Below are 22,936 nucleotides of genomic sequence, written 5' to 3' on the forward strand. Positions count from 1 at the left end.
TATGATAAAGAGAGAAAATATCAATCCTTTAATCGTAATCTTTTAATCTCGTTTCAGCTGCACATCAAAATACGTGGGTGAATACTGTCAACATTTGAACCCATGTTATACGGGGTCGCGCTGTCAAAACGGCGGTTCATGCAGGGTGCGCGAGGGCATTGGAGGTGGCACACCATCCTTCACATGTTCATGTCCAGTCGGTTTTACTGCCAGCCTCTGCGAAATTCCTATCGAGAACGCTTGTGACTCTTCGCCCTGCCTCAACGGTGCTACGTGCAATCTTAAATCGTTGCACGAATATGTGTGCACGTGCAGCATCGGATTCACAGGTCAGTAAAGTTCATATTTTTATGCTTGCGACTAGAAATCGCTACAATTTCGAATAAATTCGGGTTTATAGTGTGCGCGAATAATCTCTACTTTTATTTTACTTTTATTGGGAATAATAAGATTTGTTGAGTTGCGATTTAAATTTTGTTCATTAAGATTTGCTGCAAAATTAATGTAAGATTAATGTCAATGATTAAGCGTAGCGATAAAATGATCAAAACTAACTCGTTGTCAAAGATGTTAAAGGAAAGCTATGCGGATTCTTAAAGGGGAATAATTGCATAAGTCCGACAATGAATAATCGTACGTTAGTCATCGAATACTTAAATATGCTTATCGATTCGTGTGGGTTGAATAGCAAGGTTAATAGACGTGACGATAACGTGTTGCAATTAACCAGTTCACATTGTCATAAAGACGCGTCATAAAGAAACGTCGAGACTAAGCTATAACTGTAAATTTGCATTGAACTATTATTAAAAGATACTCTACATGTATTACAAGTGTGTGCGCTTATGTAGTTATGTGCGTCCAATATTAGATGACAGACTTAATTTGACAGACATCAATTTTTTAAATATAAGTGTTATCTTGATTATTTGATATAACCGTTATATCGGGTTATTTTAATTTCAATATGTAAAATTTATGTACATCACAGAAGTCGATGCTGAGATACGATTATATCTTTCTCACACTGTTCTTCAAGATAAAATACTAAAGCACGTGCTAGTATGCTTGACGAATAAATAAATTTAGAAATATGTAAACTTTCAAAAGAAAAGCAATGAAAAATTGAAAAAGGGATAACAGAAGAAAGAAAAGGTATAAGTTTAAGTATGCGTTTATAAGATAATTAGCGAAGAATCATGCCGCTACCTTTGGACGAGTGGTGCTCAGTTTCGTTGTATTTTCAATGAACTCTGAATGATTTTTGGAGAGGCAGTTTACGATTTTAAGATAATAGTAGCTCGTTTTATATATTACTATTTATTTTTGTTGACATTGCATGTTAATTAATTTTCTTAAATTAAGTATTGAGTTATGTAAATTTTATCTAAAATATTTTTATTTACGAAGTTTGTAGAATGTAAGTTATGTATAAATACATGTACATAAATCTCGTTATACTCATGATTTTGATATATGAAATATATGATCTTTAATGAATAAACAGAGAAGAGAAAAAATTTTTTAATATATTTGAGTATAAACAATGAGCACCGCTAAAGTTATAGCTGTTACACGGCGCAGATCGCAGAAGCAAGACATCTTGACCGCGAGAGAACAAGTAGCGACTCTGGTAATTAGTTCCACTAATCAATAAGCCCGAGAAGAAAAGGGAAAGAGAGAGACGCTTACCTTAGATACATGCTCCGCTATCCGGGATAACCGCCATCTTAAGAGATATCTCTACTTGCGGACCGAATGCTAGTCGGCAAGAAATACCGAGTTAATTTATTCTTATCTTCGCTGGGATCTTCGTCTACAAAATTTTATTTTAACATTTTTTGCGCTGCAACCTTAGAGGTTCCAAGAATTTTACGATAATCTAGCGAGTAAATGTTGAAGCTCTCGAAAATATGCAGGTTTTCAAGTCTTGATCATCTTTTGAATAATTAAAATAGTAAATGTAATTTTTTTGTACGTATGTAAATAAAACTCTTGTCATTTTAATGAAATAATTACGATTTACGATGAAATAATTATGATTTTTTAGCTCGTAATATTTAACAATGCTCATATCAAACTGATGATAAAATTCTTTAGATTAATTTCAATACATTTATCTATGTATTTTTTATTGAACTAGTATAACTGATTGTGTGAAACTATAATATAATTTTCTCGTTTTCTGTTATCACGATCAATACTGTTATTCTATACGTTTCAATGCTCAATTTTTTGAAGTTTCCAACATAATAAATGTATGTAGAAATTAATCGAAAACGTTAAAATGAAGAACCTAAAATACTTATTAAATACTTTTATAATAATTTTTTAAATAATTTTCTTAAACTCATGTATTTAATAACAGGAAATCTATTATTATAGAAAATTTTTTATTTTTACTTGTTCTCTTGACTTTTGTCTGGATAACACATGTTACAATTTTATATCATATAAATTAATGTAAAATAAAGTTTTTAATTCTTGTTATCGTTCCTTTTTGTAATTTGCTGTAAACTTGCTACTTTTGGAATGACTGATCTATATGGAGGTGGAGATTAGTCATTTGGCTAAACAACGAAGAAACAAATTTCGGCAACTTCCAATTTAATTTCAACATTGTCGCAATATTTTGTCAAGACATTTACAAAAAGTATATCTACGAATTTGCTGAAGTTGGTTTGAAAAAAACCGAAACGTCCAAATAAGGTGATACCGACAATCATTGCACAATCTTTATATACAATATTATGTAAATATTATTTGATAATTATATTTTATTGCGCAATTTCCGCAATTGTGTTGATCCTCCCATTGCCCGATATAGTTTTTAATTTCGAGAGCCCGATTAATATTTAAATTTGACATCTTTATTTTTAATTTTATTGTTTTAATTTAATATTTTCGTATCTAAGAGTTAGAATTTTGTTAAAGTAAAATCCGTTTGAGAAAATATAAAGTAAGATGAAGTCACTTAAAAAAATAAGTGAATGTATATCGAGGAGGCTCGTAGTTTTAAATTGAATCGCGATTTGAGTTCTCTCAATATGACATTGCAAATCGTGCGACTTTTCGGTTATACTTAACGAGAATGTGCATCGGTGTAAGACGTTGGACAACATCGTTCCTTTTTTTTTTTCAGGTGACCATTGCGAGCGACAGGATTACTGCGCTTCATCACCTTGTCGAAACGGGGCCGAGTGTCGTTCGCTCGAGAACAGCTACGAATGTACGTGTGCACCTGGCTTCACGGGTCCAAATTGTGCGGATGACATCGACGAGTGTGAGAGGGACCCGTGCAGACATGGTACCTGCAACAATATTCACGGATCTTACAGGTAAGTCGGACGACATGTTGCTCTGCAACACATTGTACGTATTTTTATCGCGCTTCCAAAATGATCACATGACGTGTGTATCGAGACAAGCATTTTGATCGAAATTCAGGGACGTTTTTAAATCAAGTATTTTAAAACGGGCACAGAAGATACTACATAATTATCGATGGAATGCTACTTTCGAGGTACTCGAGAAACCAGACTTTCTAATTATTTTTTATGTATTCTTCTTCTTGTTCTTTTTCACACAATGTCTTTTAAGATAATTTATTCAGCTTGTTAAATATTAACGTCATATTTACTCGGCGAGTACTTAATTATTTTTTATATGAAATTAAGACTTAAATTAAAATTCCGTTAAAATGAAGCGTATACCTGAAATTTATTCAAAAATAAAAGATCTTGTTACCGATATTAACTCGTTGAATAGAGGAAAGGAAACCCCTATTATGAGATACCGAGTTCATTTTGGGTAAATTTGGCTAGAAATCTATAGGCAGAATTTTAAAAAATAATAGGTCATTTTGAAGGGAATTTAATAAGCTTTAAGGTAATGTTACATAAAATTTAATTCAAATTCCATTTTTTTTTTTAAATTAAAGAAATGTAAAAAGTGAGCAAATCGCAAAGTCAAAAAATTGTGCTCCTAATATGAGATACCCCGAGAAATCGATAGTAAAAATATATCAGTATTGCAATTAGAAAACTTTATTTAATGTTTCTAAAATACAAGCAAACACAGCCAGCATGCGCGAAAAATGAGCAAGCGCTAGATTATACCCAAAACTCGTTTTCAGGTTGGAAATCAAGCATCGCAGGTATTCATATTCGATATTCATCCCAGTTGTCTTATTTTATTATTGTACAATAACATTTATACTTTAGCAATGATTTTCACTATAACATAGGAGCAATATTTCATATTGGAATATCCTGGATATCTCATATTACGAGTTCTACGCCTTACGATCATCAAATCTAACTTCTGTAATTAAACAATTCAACCAACATATCCCGTATTTTTCTATTAGTATGACTTTACTCTATCACTACATGAAGAATTTATTGCCAAATATTTATTTATTAAACAAGATTTGAAGGCTCATTTCAATGAAATTTGAAGACATCCAAATTCTAAAATCTTGTTTTATCGTACAATGACTACAAACATGATCTAACAATGAATTTTCTATTAAACAGTTTTCAATCCAAGAACAATAAATTCATGGTGGAACCAATAGATAGCGTTTATTAGCAGAAACGCCGCTATCTCTTAATATTAGGAGGCTTTCTTCTAATAGTCGCCGTTAATGCATTTTAATAATAGAAACGTTGTAAATGTAAATACGCTAGAAAGAAATGGTCGACATGAACTATCTGAAACCGCCAGCGCGTATATTGAGGCGAGGCCACAGCTCGGTAGCCAGGAATCTCTCATTTGTCCGGGGTTGAAGTGTGCATCGCGTGAACGTGCATGGTCACGATCGGCCTGCGGATAATCAATTCTACGAGCAATCGGGATCTGCATATGTGAACCCCCCCCCCCACCCCCCACCCCCAGAGAGAGCTGTGGATCTATACAAAGATCGATGCGAATGAATAACAACGGTCGCGATCGTCACCGACCGGTCTTTTGAAAATATCCGAGTGCATCCAAAGATATGCATTTTGGCGCAGGTGGAGGAGGACATGCCGACGCCGCGGTGTCATTGGTTGTCTCCTTGTCGTAATTACCAATTGAACACGGTCGCCGGTACTCGAAATGCGTAACGACGCGAGGCAACGAGAATTCATAGATTCGATTTCATGGTCCATTACTGATTTACTCCTAATTCGGCGTTTCGTCACGTTGAAAATTACCTCCGTTCCGCTCGCAAAGTCTGACATGCAATCATGCTCTGATCGCAAGATGTACGACAATGATGAGGAATGATGTCGATCGAGGAAGTAGGTATCGGAGAAAGTTGAACGTTTTTCTCAATACACAATTGTCTCCGAATTTTTTGAGAGCTATTGAAGAAGGAACGATCAGAATATTCAACTCGCATATATTTCCACATAATCATAGAGAAATCTGGTAACGCGACAGGTATAAGTATAATGAAGCGATATTAATAAAAATTAACTTCTCGGAAACTATGAGAATGAAAACATAAAAATCAAAAGATGGAAGATCATAAGATTAACAATTTTGCTCAAGATTTGCACGAGTTGTCCTGTTAATAAGGATCGATAGAAAGATATAATAAATAGAATCTCTGGGTGAGGAGAAGATGTGACGAGAGAAAAAGAGAGTGAAAAGAAAATTCACCATGAAAAAGAAACAAGTTCGTCAAAAAAGCAGATTTAAGTAGGGGATTTAAGGCCGTGCGAGGAGACTATAAATCCGCTCTTCGTTGAGATCGAGTCGAGATTAATCGAAGCCCGAGTCCGAGCTGACTGCACCGGACCAGATAATGTCGCTGGTCCCTACATTACATTGAATTATATTGGAGCAACGTCGGTGCATTGCGTGTATGCAAGAACGTGCGTGTAGAAAGACGCCCCGTCTACTTTAAAGTTGCTTACAGTGAGTGGCGAGAAAAGGCTTTGTCGGCGCATCGACAACATTCGTTCTTTAGCTGGGACTACTCGATATATTCGTCTTCATTCTGTCATTGATTTTCAGAGCTGCGCGAGTGAAAAGTAACTATTGCAAAATGATCAATGGTTTACTACGTTAAACCGGCAAACTCATTTTGTAAAATTAAAATACGCTTATATCCAATTTTGAAAATATTTTATCGAGTCTGTAATTAAATGTTTGAGTTATAACAATGAACAATTAAATATAATCTCTCGGAATTTAAATAAAAGAATGATTTTTTTAAAACTACTGAGCATCTGTTTCATTATATATACTTTTTTTCAATACAAATGTATGAAGAATATTTCAAAGACAGATAATAAATTCGAAGTTTTGACATAGCAACGTGATTAGAAATATTGCAGTTACGTGTTACTCATGCGATGCATGTATACGCTTGCGACACATACAGTTTCTCATGAAGATAATTATGAGGGACGAATTAGCATAAAAAAAGGTCATCGTGGTGCTTTTGATCACACAAGATATTATCTGTTAAAATTGCAAAATTAAAGGAGAAACAACGTGAGATATAAAAAAATCAAAGTTCGATTGTTTAAAAAATATTGCAGAGGAGTTAATCATGATGTTACATTCTTCTTGGGCTTTATTAATTCCATGTTTTCCTTCTTCATATTTTGGTAAGTGTTTCGTTTGCTATAATTATTGAAAAAGATGTAGAAAACGCACCTGTATTTACATTCACAATGTGGTTATAAAAATCATAAAATATATTTTAATGAGTTGTTTTCTCTAATTGTTGCACTTATAATAGTACTTTCTTTATTATTTTCTGTATTTAATAAAGTAAATATATGTCAGGAGTTTGAAATTAAATGTAAAGGAAAAAGAAAATTATTAGAAAGATATATTAAAAAGTATCAAGTCTTGGAAGTTGAGTAAGTATAAAAAATATATTATTTTTTCTTCGAAATAATGCAGTAATATATTAAATATTTGTAAAATATTATATGGAAAAGGAAAAGGGGAGAATCTGTTTGAATAAGAATTAATGTCAATGCAATGAAGACTTTAAAATGTATGCATTTGTAGATGAGACGAGAACATTCTGCCGATATTGCACGATGTACGAGCAAGCGGGGCCGCACAGTAACGTTTAATCGGGCTTAATAAAGACTTTGATGTGCATACCTGACCGCCAGGTGGTGTCGGTTGGAAATACTATGCTATTAAATTGTTACGTAGGATCGGTACCCGGATACCGTAATGCCGCCGCCGCGCCGTGACGTGAGGGTGAAGAGCGAGAGGTGGCAGACTGTTTCATAAGCGCGAAATTTCAACGTGAAAAATAATTAAATACCGCGAATACATACGAGTCCGCGAAATCTCGTCAGGCATTATCTGGGCACTGCCACCGCCACCACCGCCGCCGCATTGGACCGAAACACCCGTGAAATGCGGAGAATTTTCCTTCGACCGTGCCATGGCAGCGATCGATCTATGGGGGTATGCAAGAATGCGAGTGTGCGGGTTTTTTTGTTTCGCACGGACGACTGGCTCTTTACTTCTTTCGCGAATTGCATAACCGGTGCATTTCTTCTCTTATTATCCTTCAAGCGTGACGAGCTAAATTTCTGCACTGGAATTCTGTGACGCGGCGCGACAAATAAAGATACTATTACATATATAGAAAAGCTATTTCCTCGATGTACGTTTTCTCAGGTCTACTTTGGATGGAATTTTATTCTCATTATAGATTATAGTATGCGAGGAAAGAAATAAAAATAAAATTTTTCCTTTTATAAGGTGAAAAAACTAGTTAAAGTCGTAAACTTGTTTATTATGTATATCTACTGATGAGTATTCTCACTAGTATCCTGTACAGATTAACGAATCCTAATGATCTTGCCTTTGTCTCGTCCTTCAAATAACATAGTGGCAAATTGTTATGTGGTGAAGGAACAAGTGGGTGAGAAAATGGACGGGGGGAGGGGAACGTCTGCGCGTGTGTTTGAGACAGGATGTGATTTATGAAATAATCTCCTTGAAGTAGAATTTAATTGAGCGGAGGCGAGGCAAAACGAAGACCAGTGGTGTTTCTTAACCCCGGGATGGATTAACGGCGGATCTTGATCAAGCGCGGCCTCCGCAACAATTTTGGGACCTGCAACGGGTTACGAATTGACCCCGAGAGGTCAAATTCCTCTGAGCTCCTAGCTGAAGCTCACACCTGGCCTTTTCGCGAAAGTCAGGAGTACTTCGTGTCGATGCCTCATTCTTACGCTGCAAACATAATTTTGTTGTTGAAAAATATTTTACTTAATTATTTTCATTTTCCCATGCGTTTGTCGTATGATTTCTATCTTTATAGCACATTATTTCCGTCATTTAACTTGATTTTTAAGAATTAGTCTGTTTTTAACAAACTAGCTAGAAAAATGTAAGTTAAATCTAAAAGTCCACGTTTTTATTTCGTAGTATTCGCAGATATTCTTTGTTTTTATTAAGATTATTTAGTTAGGCACATTTAAAATGTTTACTTTCAAGAAGAGAAATAAAATTTATAATATTCAAAAATATATCATAAGGGACTGTCTGAGCTTAGCTAGATAACGTGCGCTAATTTATATAATCATGTAATTCAAATAATAAACAATACAAACGTTTCGACCTTTAATGTTGATGCTCTTCAGTGAAGTTATACAACATAAAATAAAAACTAGAGTCAGTCTTACTATTTTTCTTAACAATTAACTTTAATTGATTATCCTTCGTTTGTTCTTTATTGTTTGTAATTTTCTTGTTATCTTATAGATCTATCTGTGGCAGAAATATCGATCGGGAATTTTTAATATTGTTCTTAATTACAAAAATGTATTAGATAAACCACTCGTATAAATTTCAAACAATAATAAAATACTTCTATCAGGTCATTATAATAAACGAGCTTTAAAAGATGTAAACATTAATTCTTTATTATTCTTTTTCTATCACTTCACAGAACATTTCGACCATATTTAGTCTTCTTCAGTTGTGTTTAAAAATAAATAAAACCCAATCATGGTTTAAAAACTAACTCAATCATGTTATACTGAGTCAAATTCTAAAATATAGAATGTAGATCCAAACCAATTGTATACGTTTTATTCAACATGGTTGAGTTAGCATATTGTGATTGTAAATGAGTTGATCCGATTAATACTTTTGTATACCGAAATTAATTTATAAGTTTTTAATATATTCATATAATTATTGTTGAGGGTCTTATTTTATTTTTAAACAGGCTGAAGAGGACTAAGTACGGTCGAAACGTTCCGTGAAATGGTAGAAAAAGAATAATAAAGAATTAATGCTTATCTTTTAAAGCTCGTTTATTATAACGACCTGATAGAAGCCCCTTATAATGTTGTTCTTTCAATTCAATTTTGTTTATTTTGTTCCTATATGTGCTACTAGTACGAATTACATTTCTGAATTTCCTAAATCGCATTTTATGTGTCGCATTCTATCTCATCCACGGAATGGAAATCTAGACGAGAAGTCACGCCCGGATCATGTAGCCGGTTGCGAAGCAGGAGTCGTTTCCTTGGAACTCGGATGACAACGTGGAAAAAAAATAAGGATCTCGAGCGATTCGAAGAACCCGTTTCTCTGATAGTAGCCGATAACTACGTGACCAGCATGGTGACGACGGACATTTTCGAATTTCGCCACGTAACATGTCGCTCTCTGTCGGGTCGTTAAACCGCACGGTACTATGAAGATCTGTCTACATGAAAAGAGCACAAAATATTGTAGAAGATTGATGTGAACCGTACAATATTACTATTCTCTTCTTGGGGAGACAAAGACTCCGCCTTGTCGCAATCTAAACATTATACTATGATTTTCTGGCGTTATATTATATGTACCTAGTATCAGTTTTTAAATAATAAATAGGAAGAAATTACTCCTGAGTGGCAACATTTGTTATTTTAAGGAAATGAAAATATTACTGTGAGAACAAGGGAATTAATAACGATTGATTTCAAATTTTTTAAACAATTTTCGTCAAATATTAGAAAGAAAATAGATAAAATGGATGACGATGATCCAGAATCGCGTTATTTTCATAAAAAAAAAAAAAAAAAACAATTTTTTGGGAGTTACTTGAAGCTTTTTAAATTATGGGATGCTAATTTATGTTACGAAATTTTTAAATTGTTTAAGATAAATTATTACATAAATTGATATAACGTAAATTCTATTTTTAATAAGCAACTATTTGTGTCTACAAGGAGAAAAGATTCGGAATAAGCAATTTTATGAAAAGAACGGATATAGTTGCGCAAATTGAAATGGAAAAATTTATAATGTTGCCTCACGCATAGCATATATGAAAATCGCGAGAAATCATGTCTATCTCTCAAGAAGGCTATATCTCGAGATATCGTTTAGCGTGACGGGCGTCATCCTCGGTATTCATTTTAATCGGAACTCGTAGTGAACGGACGTGTAGGATTAATTTGCGTAACGTTTATACGCGCAAAGTATTGCATCGGCTTAGGACATGGGATCATGTATCTCTAGATAAGTTTTAAGTTCTTGTTTACCATAAACACTTCTTAGCTGATTAATGAAACATTGCGATGTTATCAAGATATATTTTTAATATACATTAAATATCAATTATATTATTAAAACAAATTTTGGAGAAAGAATTTTGTTAAATTTTGAAGAAGTTTTGTTAATAAGTTACTTGAATATTTAATTGATATATTTTGATTTCTCGAGCAAAATTAGAAGATAATTTATTTATTAATTTAATATTGTTGTTCGTATTTTACAGAGAAAATCAAGATGTAGATTTATATTTTTCATCTTAATTTATGGTTTTTTATTAGAAAGATGATATAATTTCGTTACGCGGAATAAATTTGTTGGATTTAAAAACTTCGTTCGTACGAAATAGTGCCAAGTTAAATCTAGTCTTAGATATAAAGTAGGAATATGATATCTCTTGCTATTTGTTAACTTAAAACGCGCCTCGTTGACATTTCACGGATTATCATTTGAAATACTATCATTTGATATAGATTTTTTTGTTGATAGAGTATAGTAATTTTACTCTATCTATATGTATAATAGAAAAACATTTGTGAATCGAGTCATACACTGCAATTTTTATTTAATTTGTTGTTCGAGTTAAATGTATGTATATAATTAAGTATATTTATCTAATTATTTAAATTATTGTTTGAATTTAAGTACACTATTAGAAATGTAATTTTACATGTAAATGAAGCTCGTGATTATGAACGAAATTAAAAGTAATAAATTATTTAATTGGATATTAAATTACAGTAGTTACTTAATGTAATGAACGTATACGTTAAATTTATGAAAAATACATTAAATTTAATGTAATGAAATTAAGTTCAAATTGTGTAACTTAAAAGTATATTAAATTTTATGAAATTTTTAACAGTACAATATAATATAATTAAATGTAAATTTCAAATCTGATTATGAGATTAGAAGTTTAAGTTGTTAATATTGAATATTAACAACTTAATATTTTTAATACTTTACATTTTTAATTATATAATTTTCGTATCGTTTGTATAGCGAACTAAATCAAAATCTTCTTTCGCGTCTTAAAGTTGTTTAAGCTTATCTCTGTGCGAAGAACGATTCCGCACTGTCGTATATGCGAGCATATATCTGTGTCTCGTAGTCTTGGCGATGGAATGATTAGGATTAAGATTAAAAGTGATCATCACGCGATTTTGTGTAGTCTTGAGCGTAAACGTGATTGCGTCTCTACGTCTCGAAATAGATTACAGTCAGCGATGAACACGTTATTTGCGCACGCATCCTCCCACGTCGTGCATACTGCGAGTCAAATACGTGCGACAAGTCAAAAGAATCTCGTTGATCTGCTCGGTGATCTTACAGAGATAGCGTTTCCAGCGGTCGCGATGTATCTTTGGCGGTTTCGCAGAGAAAGAAGAATGCGCCGAATGCAACAAAGATGCGAGTCATCTCATCGTCGGGAATAATTAGGAGAATTCTTGGCAAACCTCATCTATCACCCGCTGGTCGTTTCGAGAAGTTTCGAGAAGTCGACAAACGTTTCCGGCTGAGTATACACTCAGTCGGAAATATTAAACCGGTATTATTCCGGTTAGGTCTAATTTTCGATCGACAAGAATTGTTATTTATTATATTTTTCTTCATACCGATTTTTTAATATAGAAATTATTCTCATCCATCGATGATATGGAGTTATTGCAATTATATTGAAGAAAGTTAATTTTTCTTTTCGATAATCTCGTGAAAATTACAATCTTAAGTTATAAAAAATGTAGATCAATCAATGATTTATGTCTTATTAATATGTATCATATAATCGAGGATAAGTTCCACATATTGTAGAAGCGAATCGAATGATTAGCGATAATAATATCGTCAGCCGAGTGTGTCGAGCAATTCCCAAGGGCGAATTCTTTTTGTCCTCCTTGAAGTTCTAATAATATATTCGCAACTATAATCATTTGCCGCTCCATGTATATTCATGACGAGAAAATTATCAAGATTATTCAAGAAGGAAATTATCATAAATATTTTTTTCTAGTTCAAAGTCGAAGTTTTATTTTCTTAATTTTTAGTCGGACTAATTTTTTTATTTACAACAAAATTTTACTTCATAAAAAGAAAAACATTCATTTCATTGTGTTAATATTTCAAATCGATCATGATTTTTTACTTATTCTTCTCTTTTTCCTTAATATGATAAAAGTAGCTCTCTTTTGCCTTAATTTGTAATATACAAAATTAAAACATACAAAGTGTACATTTATTCTCTTTTAAGATAAAATGGATGACGATGATACGGAATCCGCGTTATTTTCGTTAAAAAAACAATTTTTTGGGGATTATTTGAAGCTTTTTAAATGAGATTTATGTTACGAAATTTTTAGATTGTTTAAGATAAACTACGTTTTCCTTGATATGATAAAAGTAGCTCTCTTTTGCCTTAATTTGTACATTGTATGTACAAAAATAAAACATACAAAGCGTATATTTGTTCTCTTTTTGTTAAATGGTAACATGTGAGTCGATTGGAGAAATTGGTTCGAACATTATACTATATAATAACACTCTCGATCATACAATTACATAGTGAGATTATCATCGAGACGATAATTATTGCAAGCCGATCATTATCGCTATAGTATGTCGATCATGCGTCGCGACTATTTATAACGCAAACAGAACATCGTAAGTGAACTCGATAATCATTCGATCAAATTCTTCGAAGCTCGCAAGGTCCACCAGACTATTCCAATAACTCGACGATCCATGTCGACTTCCATATTGAGTGTGTGAAAACGGAAGCGCGCACGCGTCATCTCAATGGAAAATGCAAATTGCACGTAACAGGATATAACAGCGAGACGTTTGCGCAAGAAGTAAAAGTATCTCGTGATACGTATGTGCATAGACTGCAGAACAGTCACTTGGTGTCTTGTCATGCGACATATACTCCGCTGGTAATGCATGTTCATCAAGACATACGTGTGAGTTTGATTACGTGTGAATGAGATTGCAGCGTGAAGATATCTCAATTCTACCGGGAAACAATTCTTGCACTGTAATTCTTACTATCTATACTTTATTCCATTCACTGTATATATTTATTGATATTTATTTTATTTAATCATCATGTACGTAATATTTTGTCTGAAGGATAGTACAGTTTCTTAATCAAGGAAGAAAATTTAATGTAATTGTAATAAACATGTGATTTTACGAAAAGAAATAGATGATTATATTTTCTGATTTGAAATAAATCTTTACTTCTTTTTCGCGAAAATTATTAAATTTGTGTCAAAATAATCATAAAATATTATGTAATGCATATAGGTATTAAATTCTTGGAAAGCATTTCTTAAACTGACGCTCTCTTTCACATAGTATTATTAAATAATTGTACGCGAAAACGAAATTTTATTTTGTCCTCATAATATCAAGGTAACGAAATGATTATCGAGTTTGATCAATTAGACAATTAAGATAGTGGGAAAACGGCTGAGTTATGCTTTTTATTTTTGCGACGTATTCATTTACGTCACTTGACTGGACATATAATACGCTCGACGCGAAATTGACGCTCAAGCGCGCGATTAATCGATGCAAATTGAGGATTCATGGTAAACCGAAAAACCGCGCTATTGTGAATGCATTGATTCGCGACGAGGTCTTGACTTTGTTGTTTTATGCATCAGTTCTTGTAATATTCTGCAACAATTTGTCGAAAGATATATTAAATGCGGAAGATAATTGTTAATAGCAACAATGCGAAACAGTAATTGCTAACACTTGCGAATTCCAGATTTAAATCCAGACTGAAACAATATTTTTCGCAATAAAATGATTCGCAGATTTAAGATTCTCGTTATATTAATAATCTGATTATTAATATTCTTATAAAGATAATTATTAGCAAATCGAAAATTATTAGATTGCTTGTCAACTTTATAAATGATATTACTACTCTGGTTCTGTTCATGGATGCGTTTCAAGACCGAAAGAGATTTTGGTGCGCAGTTTGCAGAATCAGATATAAATTCACACAGAAATATTTAAATACTAAGATCCGAATATAGGAATTCTCTTATTTAATTAGATTATTTATTCTCATCGATGTTCAAATTCGTATTATATTGTTTGTGGTTAAAGTTAAATAAAAAGTTTTGATTAAAGAGGTGCACATGTAAACGTATAATAGACAACAATAGACGTGCTGTAAAGTACAGTTGCCAGTAATTCAATTTACGTAAAATCTCATTGCAGCATTAAGTACATTAAGTGCGAGCATTATTATGTAATCAACTGGATTGTATGGATTTAAATTCAGCTCATGCGGAATTCATTTGTGCACGAGTTTGCACATCACGAGAAGTCGCGCGAGAACGAAAAGGCATTCTTCTTCGTGTAACCGCGACGGCTAGTCACTTCCCTGAATTTCATCGACATTCGCGAACATTTATGTAACATTTATAATAGGGAACCGCACTTTCCGTTATATTATATTTCGCCGCGAATAACATGCAATCTTCAACCGGAACAAACCTCGATTTGTTTATCATGAAAAAAATTTTCTGTGAATCGTGATAACAAGTTTGACCGTTTCAGAAACTAAGCCTCAATTATTCATGTGTTTATGGTTGCTGTCAAAACTTGTTCACTTAAGTTCTACAATGGAGAAAGCGAAAGCGTTACATAAATTCTCATTGAGATATATATATATATATATATTGCGGAAACTTATGGAAATAGAATTAGTAATAGTAATAATAAAACGAGTGGGACTATCAATTTTTATATGTCTGAACCTAGTCAAAAAGTCACTCTCAGTAAGACAGAAACGGATTACCAAATTTTCTGTATATAGAGAGTGCAGGATTTCAACTCGCGATTTGTTGATTACGAATCTGTCGATTTTACAGAGTCACACGATATCCCTAAAATTACAAACGTTTGCACACGGCAGAAGGCCTCACTATTAAAACCCTGAATTAATTTCAGGGATGAAATGATCGAATGAATGATGAACGTGATGTCTTATGTAGTGAGCAAACGTTTTAGCAATGCAACTCAAGACAGGGTAGGGCTTACTTCTCATGAGATTTCCGTAACAATAGATTTTTTTCCGGAATTATTGTTAATCTAACATGCTTGGAGGATCCAAACATATATCTATTGATATATGGAACCTACAATTTAACGCCGGATCTCAACGACACTGATCAAAGATCTCTAATCATCATTTCCGGCTCTTTAAACGCAAAAAAATCGTGTATGTGGGCGCAGGTGAGATTGAATCCGGATCTACAGCTCGCGAATTAATCGTACTGAACGGCAAGCCATTCAACGCCTCATATTACTAAACTTGCTTTGATTATCGCATTAACGTGCAACAATGCTGAATCGGAATATTAAAAACTTAATACCTATTGTGCAAATACTTTCCTGCGAGAAAATGTTTTATACGCAGGTGAAAAGTATATTAATAGCAGATAATATCAGAATCCCTTATACTTCAAAAATGATACAAATAACAAACTGATTTATGAGAGGTAATCATTGGATATTGATAATCAGAAAAATTAACTTTAAAAAAAAACATCACAACATAAAAAATGATCATGAAAATGATTTAAGGATAAAACAAAAGTGACAAAAATAACGTTCGATCATGTTAACGATATATTCTTTTTGCTGATATTATTTGATTATTCGATAATTTTCTGTCAAATTAAAAAATAGTTTTTTTCCTTCTAGGAAACTTAATTTTTTGAGTTGTATTACTTTTGAAAAGGATCGATTATGATATAAGAATACAAGATGTTTCATTGTGCATAGCGGCGATCGAATATAATTTTGGGACAAATTTTTGTTGATAGTTTCTAACAACAGCTCTATATTAATTCATAACATTTTAGGCTAATTTTCTGATTGGTTATCGACTAGCTATACTGCGTATCAGCGAGCGAAACACTTTGTATTCTTATATAAGAGCGATATAGCAAAAGACATATTGTGGAATTTTTTTCGAGGGGAGGAGTTTTATTAATTTCAGAGATGTATCATGCTAACCGGAATGAGGACCAAAAAAAAAGGTGCATTTTGCTTGTATTGAAACATCATTGCACCAATTTTGTTATTGTGACAATTTTTAATAAATTCCATTTAGATATTTTTACAGCTTTTAATATCTCTTTACTTCATTTTGAAAAAAAATGTTACGTTTTATACATTATGTAATTTTTACTTTTTCAAAGATTTTTTTTTTAAAGAAGGACAATACAGTTATTATAAAAATGTTTAATTCTTTAATATTGTTATTATATGCTCGAATTAACGAAGTATTAAAAATTACTTATATGATCTTCCCATACAGCACAAATTTCTAAAATATTTTTAAAATATTTTTTAGAAAGATTAAAGTATTTTAAAATAATTCCAAAAAATATTTTAAAAATATTTCTATGTCCGCCAGATTATGTAAAAAAAATATTTTCAAAAATATTTTAAATAGATTTCATTCAAATATATTTAATAATATATTTGTGAAATCTTTTAGAAATGTTACTTATTTAGTTTTATTATTAGAATAGTATTCTAAAATAAAAAATACAAATTTTGCAATTGCGCTTACTTTTATTTATTATATATACATGTAATACATATAAACTCCTTAATATAGAAAATAAATTAAATTTTTTTTATTAACAAAATATAAGATTTGTTTTTAAAATTAAGAAATAATTTTCTTTCAAAAACATAAAATAAAATACTTAAGACTGTTGAGTACTCACTCCAGCCATATTGAATCGTGATCATAAGCGATACATTGATTTTTCTTGCATGCCATTTGTAAATAAAGAGAATTCGGATAAGGTGAAATGATGAAATTGCTTTAAAACACTTGTAAAAATAGTTGAAGACTATCCTTATCTCCCTTGACAGTCAGTAAATAGTCGTAAATAGTTGTAAAGATAAATTGCGTTTACTAGTTTTTATTCAATGCGCATACGTAGCCTATTTTCATTTCACAAGCCTTTTTCGATTCTCTTTACTGACTATCAGAGAAGAGATAGGGAGAGCTATCGGCTTCGTCCATTTTTACAAATGTTTTAAAGTGATCTTGTCATTTCGTTTAATTCAAATCCTCTTTATTTACAAATAGTATGAAAGAAAAATCAATGTTATTTCTCGCTGACGTTCAATAATAAGTAATGTAAACTACAGATTTTCAATACTGACAGTAAATTTTGGAGCACACCTTTTATCGCTTACGAAAACGAAACGCACTTGTAGTAATTAGCTTTATGTCATAAGAAATCAAGCAATTAAAAAAAATTTGACTAAAATTTTTGAAATTGTTCTAGTATTTCAAAAATATTGATAATATTTTAGAAAACATTTTCTAAACGATAAAAAAGTAATTTTTTTAAATGTTTCTAACACACGTTTTAAATGTGTTTTTAAAAATATTAGCAAAATGTTTTTAAAACAATTTAAAAGTGTGTTGTGTTTCAAAATCTGTATTCCAAATCTCTAAAACATTTTAAAATCTTTTTAAAATAATACTTGTGATATTAAAAAAAAAAATATTTTATGTTACAGCAAAAAGCTCACATAAAATCAAAAATTGTATGTGTTTTACAATTAAAAACGAAAGAAAAGAACTTGATAGAATACCTACATCTAATTGGTCAATTTAAAATAAAATATTCTTAATAGTAAAGCAGTAAAAAATTATTAGATCACCGATGTGGATATGTGCTTCCCTCTCAAAACGAAATAATTAATAAAAATATCGAGAAAGGTTTGAATCCTCCTCTCTCCTAGCAAAAGTAAAGAAGAGGGATAAAAAGCGTGCATTGTACGTGTTATTTTATTAGTTCTTTAAATCATTCGAAAAGTCAATAAGAACATTAAGAAATTATAAAGAAACAAGCGACACACACGATATTGTAATTCACACGAAGCCATAATTAAATATCGTATCAGTGACTATAGAAAGGAAGGATATTATTAACCAAACAGCACTTAATATTCTATTGGAGGATCTGTTCATCGTGAAATTTGATGACGTCGTAAAGATGATCAGAAACGAGCCGGTCAGATATGTACTCGGTCTTCATTCTTCTCTTCTTCACCTTTCTTTGCTGAACATCACGATGAGCGTGGTCGCTCTCGTGAATCCAATCTTCCCTCCACACTTCAATTTGACGTCAATTAAATCGGCGGCGCAGACCGGTATCAATTTTCAGTGCGGCTAATGACAAAACGTCGTGACGGCGACCACTGCAGCAACCGGCAACAGACAGATCGTAAGGCTCGTGAGTGCGAGATCCCAACAATTTTCGCCGACGGACTTTCGATTAATCCCGGACCCTCCCATCCCCCCCTCTCTCCTCCCCCTTTTTTTCTTCATCTGTTTGCTGTTCGCAGCGTCGAAAAAGAACACGCATTAAGGAACCCCCACGAAAAAGTGACTTTTTGTCGCGATGCACGAGCTGTCGTAAGTTTCTACGGGAGCGGACTCTTGAAAAATGGCCATGAATTGATCTTTTTTCGTTCCCTCCGACATGTTCCCTCTTCCTTCGTAGAAGACGAATTTCGTTTCTGCTGTGCTCCTTCGCGTGCGGTTGCTCCTCTTCTGCGCTTTAGTCATTTTAAAGCTCGCGACAGAGTGAAATAACCGACCGTCAAAGCAAATGGCGAAATTATGCCGCCGGCCAATCCTATCCACTGCACTGTCCTACCTGATGTATAAAAAGCGACTGCGCTGCATAAGTATACATCGCAGAAACTAGATTGGAGAGAATCGTCCCGAATAAAGGAACATGTCTCGAAGAAAAGGGACAGAGTGGAGCTAGGGATATTAAGCTTTTCACGATTTAAAATATACAGGAGAATTATACAAATAACTGATCAATCCGACTGTCTAAGTGAAAAAAGTTGACGAAGATCTGATGATAATTTGATTTTTCTTTTGCCATTGTCTCCGAGTCGTCTTCATCTCGATTCATTAATTTACCGATACATTTTTGTCATACATACTTATGCTTTTTATTATAGATTTTGATCAGAAATGAAATGACTTTATTTCGTTACTCGATCTACTAAGATTAAGATATCGATACGATAATTCTCGTAATTAAAAATATGCTTTTGAATGTTAGTTGCTAGGAATAGATTAAAAAAATATGTTTAAAATTAAAATAAAAAAATATTTAATAAATAAGTTAAAAGATATTATTGTTTTTTTTTTTTAGTAATATTTTTTAAATATAAAAATTTAGAATAAATATCGAAATTTTATCTTTGGTAATAAGGATTGTATTATAATATTAAATATTAATAAATTATAAATATTTTAAATTGGTATTATAATTACTGATATTATAATATTAATTTAAAGAAAGATTACACATCTAGTATGATTAAAATATGATTACATGAGAATACATTAATCATTAATATAATAATTAGTATGAAACAAATTAATAAAGGTAAAAAGAACTACGAGCCACCGCTAGTTCTTAGTGCTATAATAATATTTAATGTCTTGAAAAATATAAATTAATTAATATGAAGTTTATAATAATTGAGAAAAAAATGTATCAATATAAGAGAACAGTTGAAAAAAATAGAGTGCAGCTAAATCATATTTTATATTGGCAGAAAAGTTTTTAATATTTCTGACTATAATTTCTTAAGTAAAATTATAATCAAAAACTCCATTTTTAAATACTAAAAGAATATGCAATGGTTGTCTTCTATAAAATTATAATCATATTCTTTTTAATATATGAATTGTAAATATTATTATTACTATTAACATTATAGTAATAATAACTATATAAAAATGAAACTTCTATATTTTATATACACACCATATAATATTTTATCATATCAATAAGTCACAAAAACTTTTCTCTCAGGCCGGTATTCATCAGTCCGTTCTTATTTTAAGACTGTCTTAAGTATAATATTTTAAACTGCTAATATGGCTGTAATCGGTTTACGATATTTTAAAATTGTACTTAAGAGTAAGAGTCATAGTAAGTAGTCATACATTCTGAAAACCTATTTAATTGAATCAATTAATTTCTTGTTTGGATATGGACGAAATTCTTGCGTGGTACAATAAAATAATTTAGTTGAAGCACACGCGCACACACACACACACACACACACACACACACACACACACACACACACACACACACACACATTTATTGTGACATTTTACTGTTTCTGATAAAACAAGTTTATCAGATGTCAATGTTTATCAGAAAAAAATAAAATGTTACAATAATCAAATGTTTTGCTTCAATTAAATTATTTTATTGCATCAACTAAGAATTTGTTCGCCCATATTCACACAAGAGATTAATTGATTCAATTAAATGGGTTTCTTAGTAAGCTCTTCCTACATAAGTCACTTACTTAAACTTTAATCTTAAGCCTTAAAACATTGATCAATTGTAGATGATTATTTTTTTTTTACATTCGACTGATTGATTAATTTTTTTATGACTTAAAGACTTAGGTAACAATTTATTGTAGACAGCCTATTAAATTTAAGAAGCGACTATATAAATACTGGCCTCATGTGTGGTTCCGATTATTTCAAAATTTCGAAAATATAAACTTATATTTACACTTATATTTACACATGTGTTGCATTAATAAACATGCCCAGATAACCAAACGTGATATAGCATATTGTGCAAGCTAATGCATTGCATTGTTATATATTTGCTATACATTTGCTGACATCAAGATAGGACACATTACAAATTCAACAAGATGACTGCTTATATATATGTAATGTCAGTTATCGAAATTTCTAGAACAATAGTGATACATTATGTTGTCGGCAACATGACAGCAACATGTTAACAACAATAATTAATCGTTTCATTTTCTAACAAAATGCTAACAATATGGCAACACAATAGAGTTGTTGTCAAGGATATTCATGCTGACATATTACCATCAATTTACCATCGCAAAAATTCAAATTCCATTGAGTTCAACGCGATAGACATAATGCTATCTCACCTTGTCATGAGTTTGTTGAAATTAGTTGCTACAACAAATACATTATATTTGACACTGGATGTGCGAATGACGTATAGAGAAACATTTACGCGTCAATTAACTCATGAAGTTTTTTTTGTCTCATAAGATTATAAATATTACGATGAATGTCATGATCACTGTTTAACGTATCGTTTTACTTATCGCAAACTTATTTAAGTTCCTTCATGATGCGCCATCAATGGCGGACTTTTATTTTGATTATGTAACGCGTGAGATGTTTATACTTGTCGATTAGACTTTATCGTGGTGATACGTTCGGTTTCCATCGATTACCTCCTCCATTAAGTCTGCATCGTGAGTTGGGGAGTTCCTCGCGCCGACATAAACGCTCTACGCGTTGGGACTAGGTCTGATCCTAGACGCTGAGGTCTTAATTGGCTCAGGCATCGCTTATCGCATGACTAATTAATTAGGATGACCGGACAATAATTAATTGCGGAAGAAAAACCGTGACTCAGGACACGGCACTTCCTACCTCAGTTCGTTGTACGATAATATAATTAAAATCTTTGTAACAGTGGAAACTTTTAGTGTATGAAGAACAGAGAAAAGCAGTTAATTTTTCGACATTTTTATTGCAAACGAATGAAACACGAATATCGCTGATCAGAATCGAGAGATCAGAATCGGAGAAAAATTCTTCAGACTCACCTTCCGAATTATTGTGGCGAAATAAGGCGTGTGTTCCCGGGTAAACAACTCCAGCGACCCGCATTGTTCATTCTTGCGAGTAATCTCGTTTCCCGTGATGCGAGCGTGGAACGAATCGAAACATTCTCACTGAACCATTGAGCTCGCCGCCAGCGTCGCGTCGCAACCGCGCAAGAGAGATAATCTACGTGCGATCGAGCAGCCTCTCGAAAATCGAATGTATCGGAAATTATTCGCGGTCGGTCACGCGGAATAATGGATTAGGCGAGGGAGAGCCGTCAGTACACTGTAACGTGTACAAGTGGGATCAGGTCTGCAGGATATTGGGGAGGGAAAGAGAAAGAGGGAGGGGGAGAGAGAGAGAGAGAGAGAGAGAGAGAGAGAGAGAGAGTCATCAGTTGAATATATCCTGCAGAGAATGAAAGATGTCCCTTTGCTCTTGTCTTGAAAAGGACGCCTCGCGGCGCAACGTTTTGCCCGCAGATTTTTCTATTGGAGTGTTCTGTACAATGTCGGTAAACAAGCGAAAATTAAACTTTAAGAGTTTAAAATTAATCACCTTTGTGACAACAAATGTGCCTTATGTCGGCTGATTGTCTGACGTATAATAAGCACATAATCATCTTACTGTAAAATAGATTCAATATCTATATATAATATATAATAAAATTTATATATAAAATATTAA

The 22,936-nt window shown here is 32.4% G+C and overlaps 1 protein-coding gene across 1 annotated transcript in view; it reads left to right on the forward strand.

Annotated features, from left to right (window-relative positions):
- The window catches only part of LOC108687858 (neurogenic locus Notch protein), a 298,611-nt gene that overhangs the window by 118,820 nt on the left and 156,855 nt on the right, over positions 1-22,936 (forward strand). The window contains exons 3-4 of the mRNA XM_018193906.1: positions 58-329; positions 3,143-3,338. Coding sequence (XP_018049395.1) covers positions 58-329; positions 3,143-3,338 — 468 coding nt within the window. The remainder of the gene's footprint in view (positions 1-57; positions 330-3,142; positions 3,339-22,936) is intronic.

The sequence above is a fragment of the Atta colombica genome, unplaced genomic scaffold, assembly GCF_001594045.1.
Source record: "Atta colombica isolate Treedump-2 unplaced genomic scaffold, Acol1.0 scaffold1, whole genome shotgun sequence".
Lineage (NCBI taxonomy): Eukaryota > Metazoa > Arthropoda > Insecta > Hymenoptera > Formicidae > Atta > Atta colombica.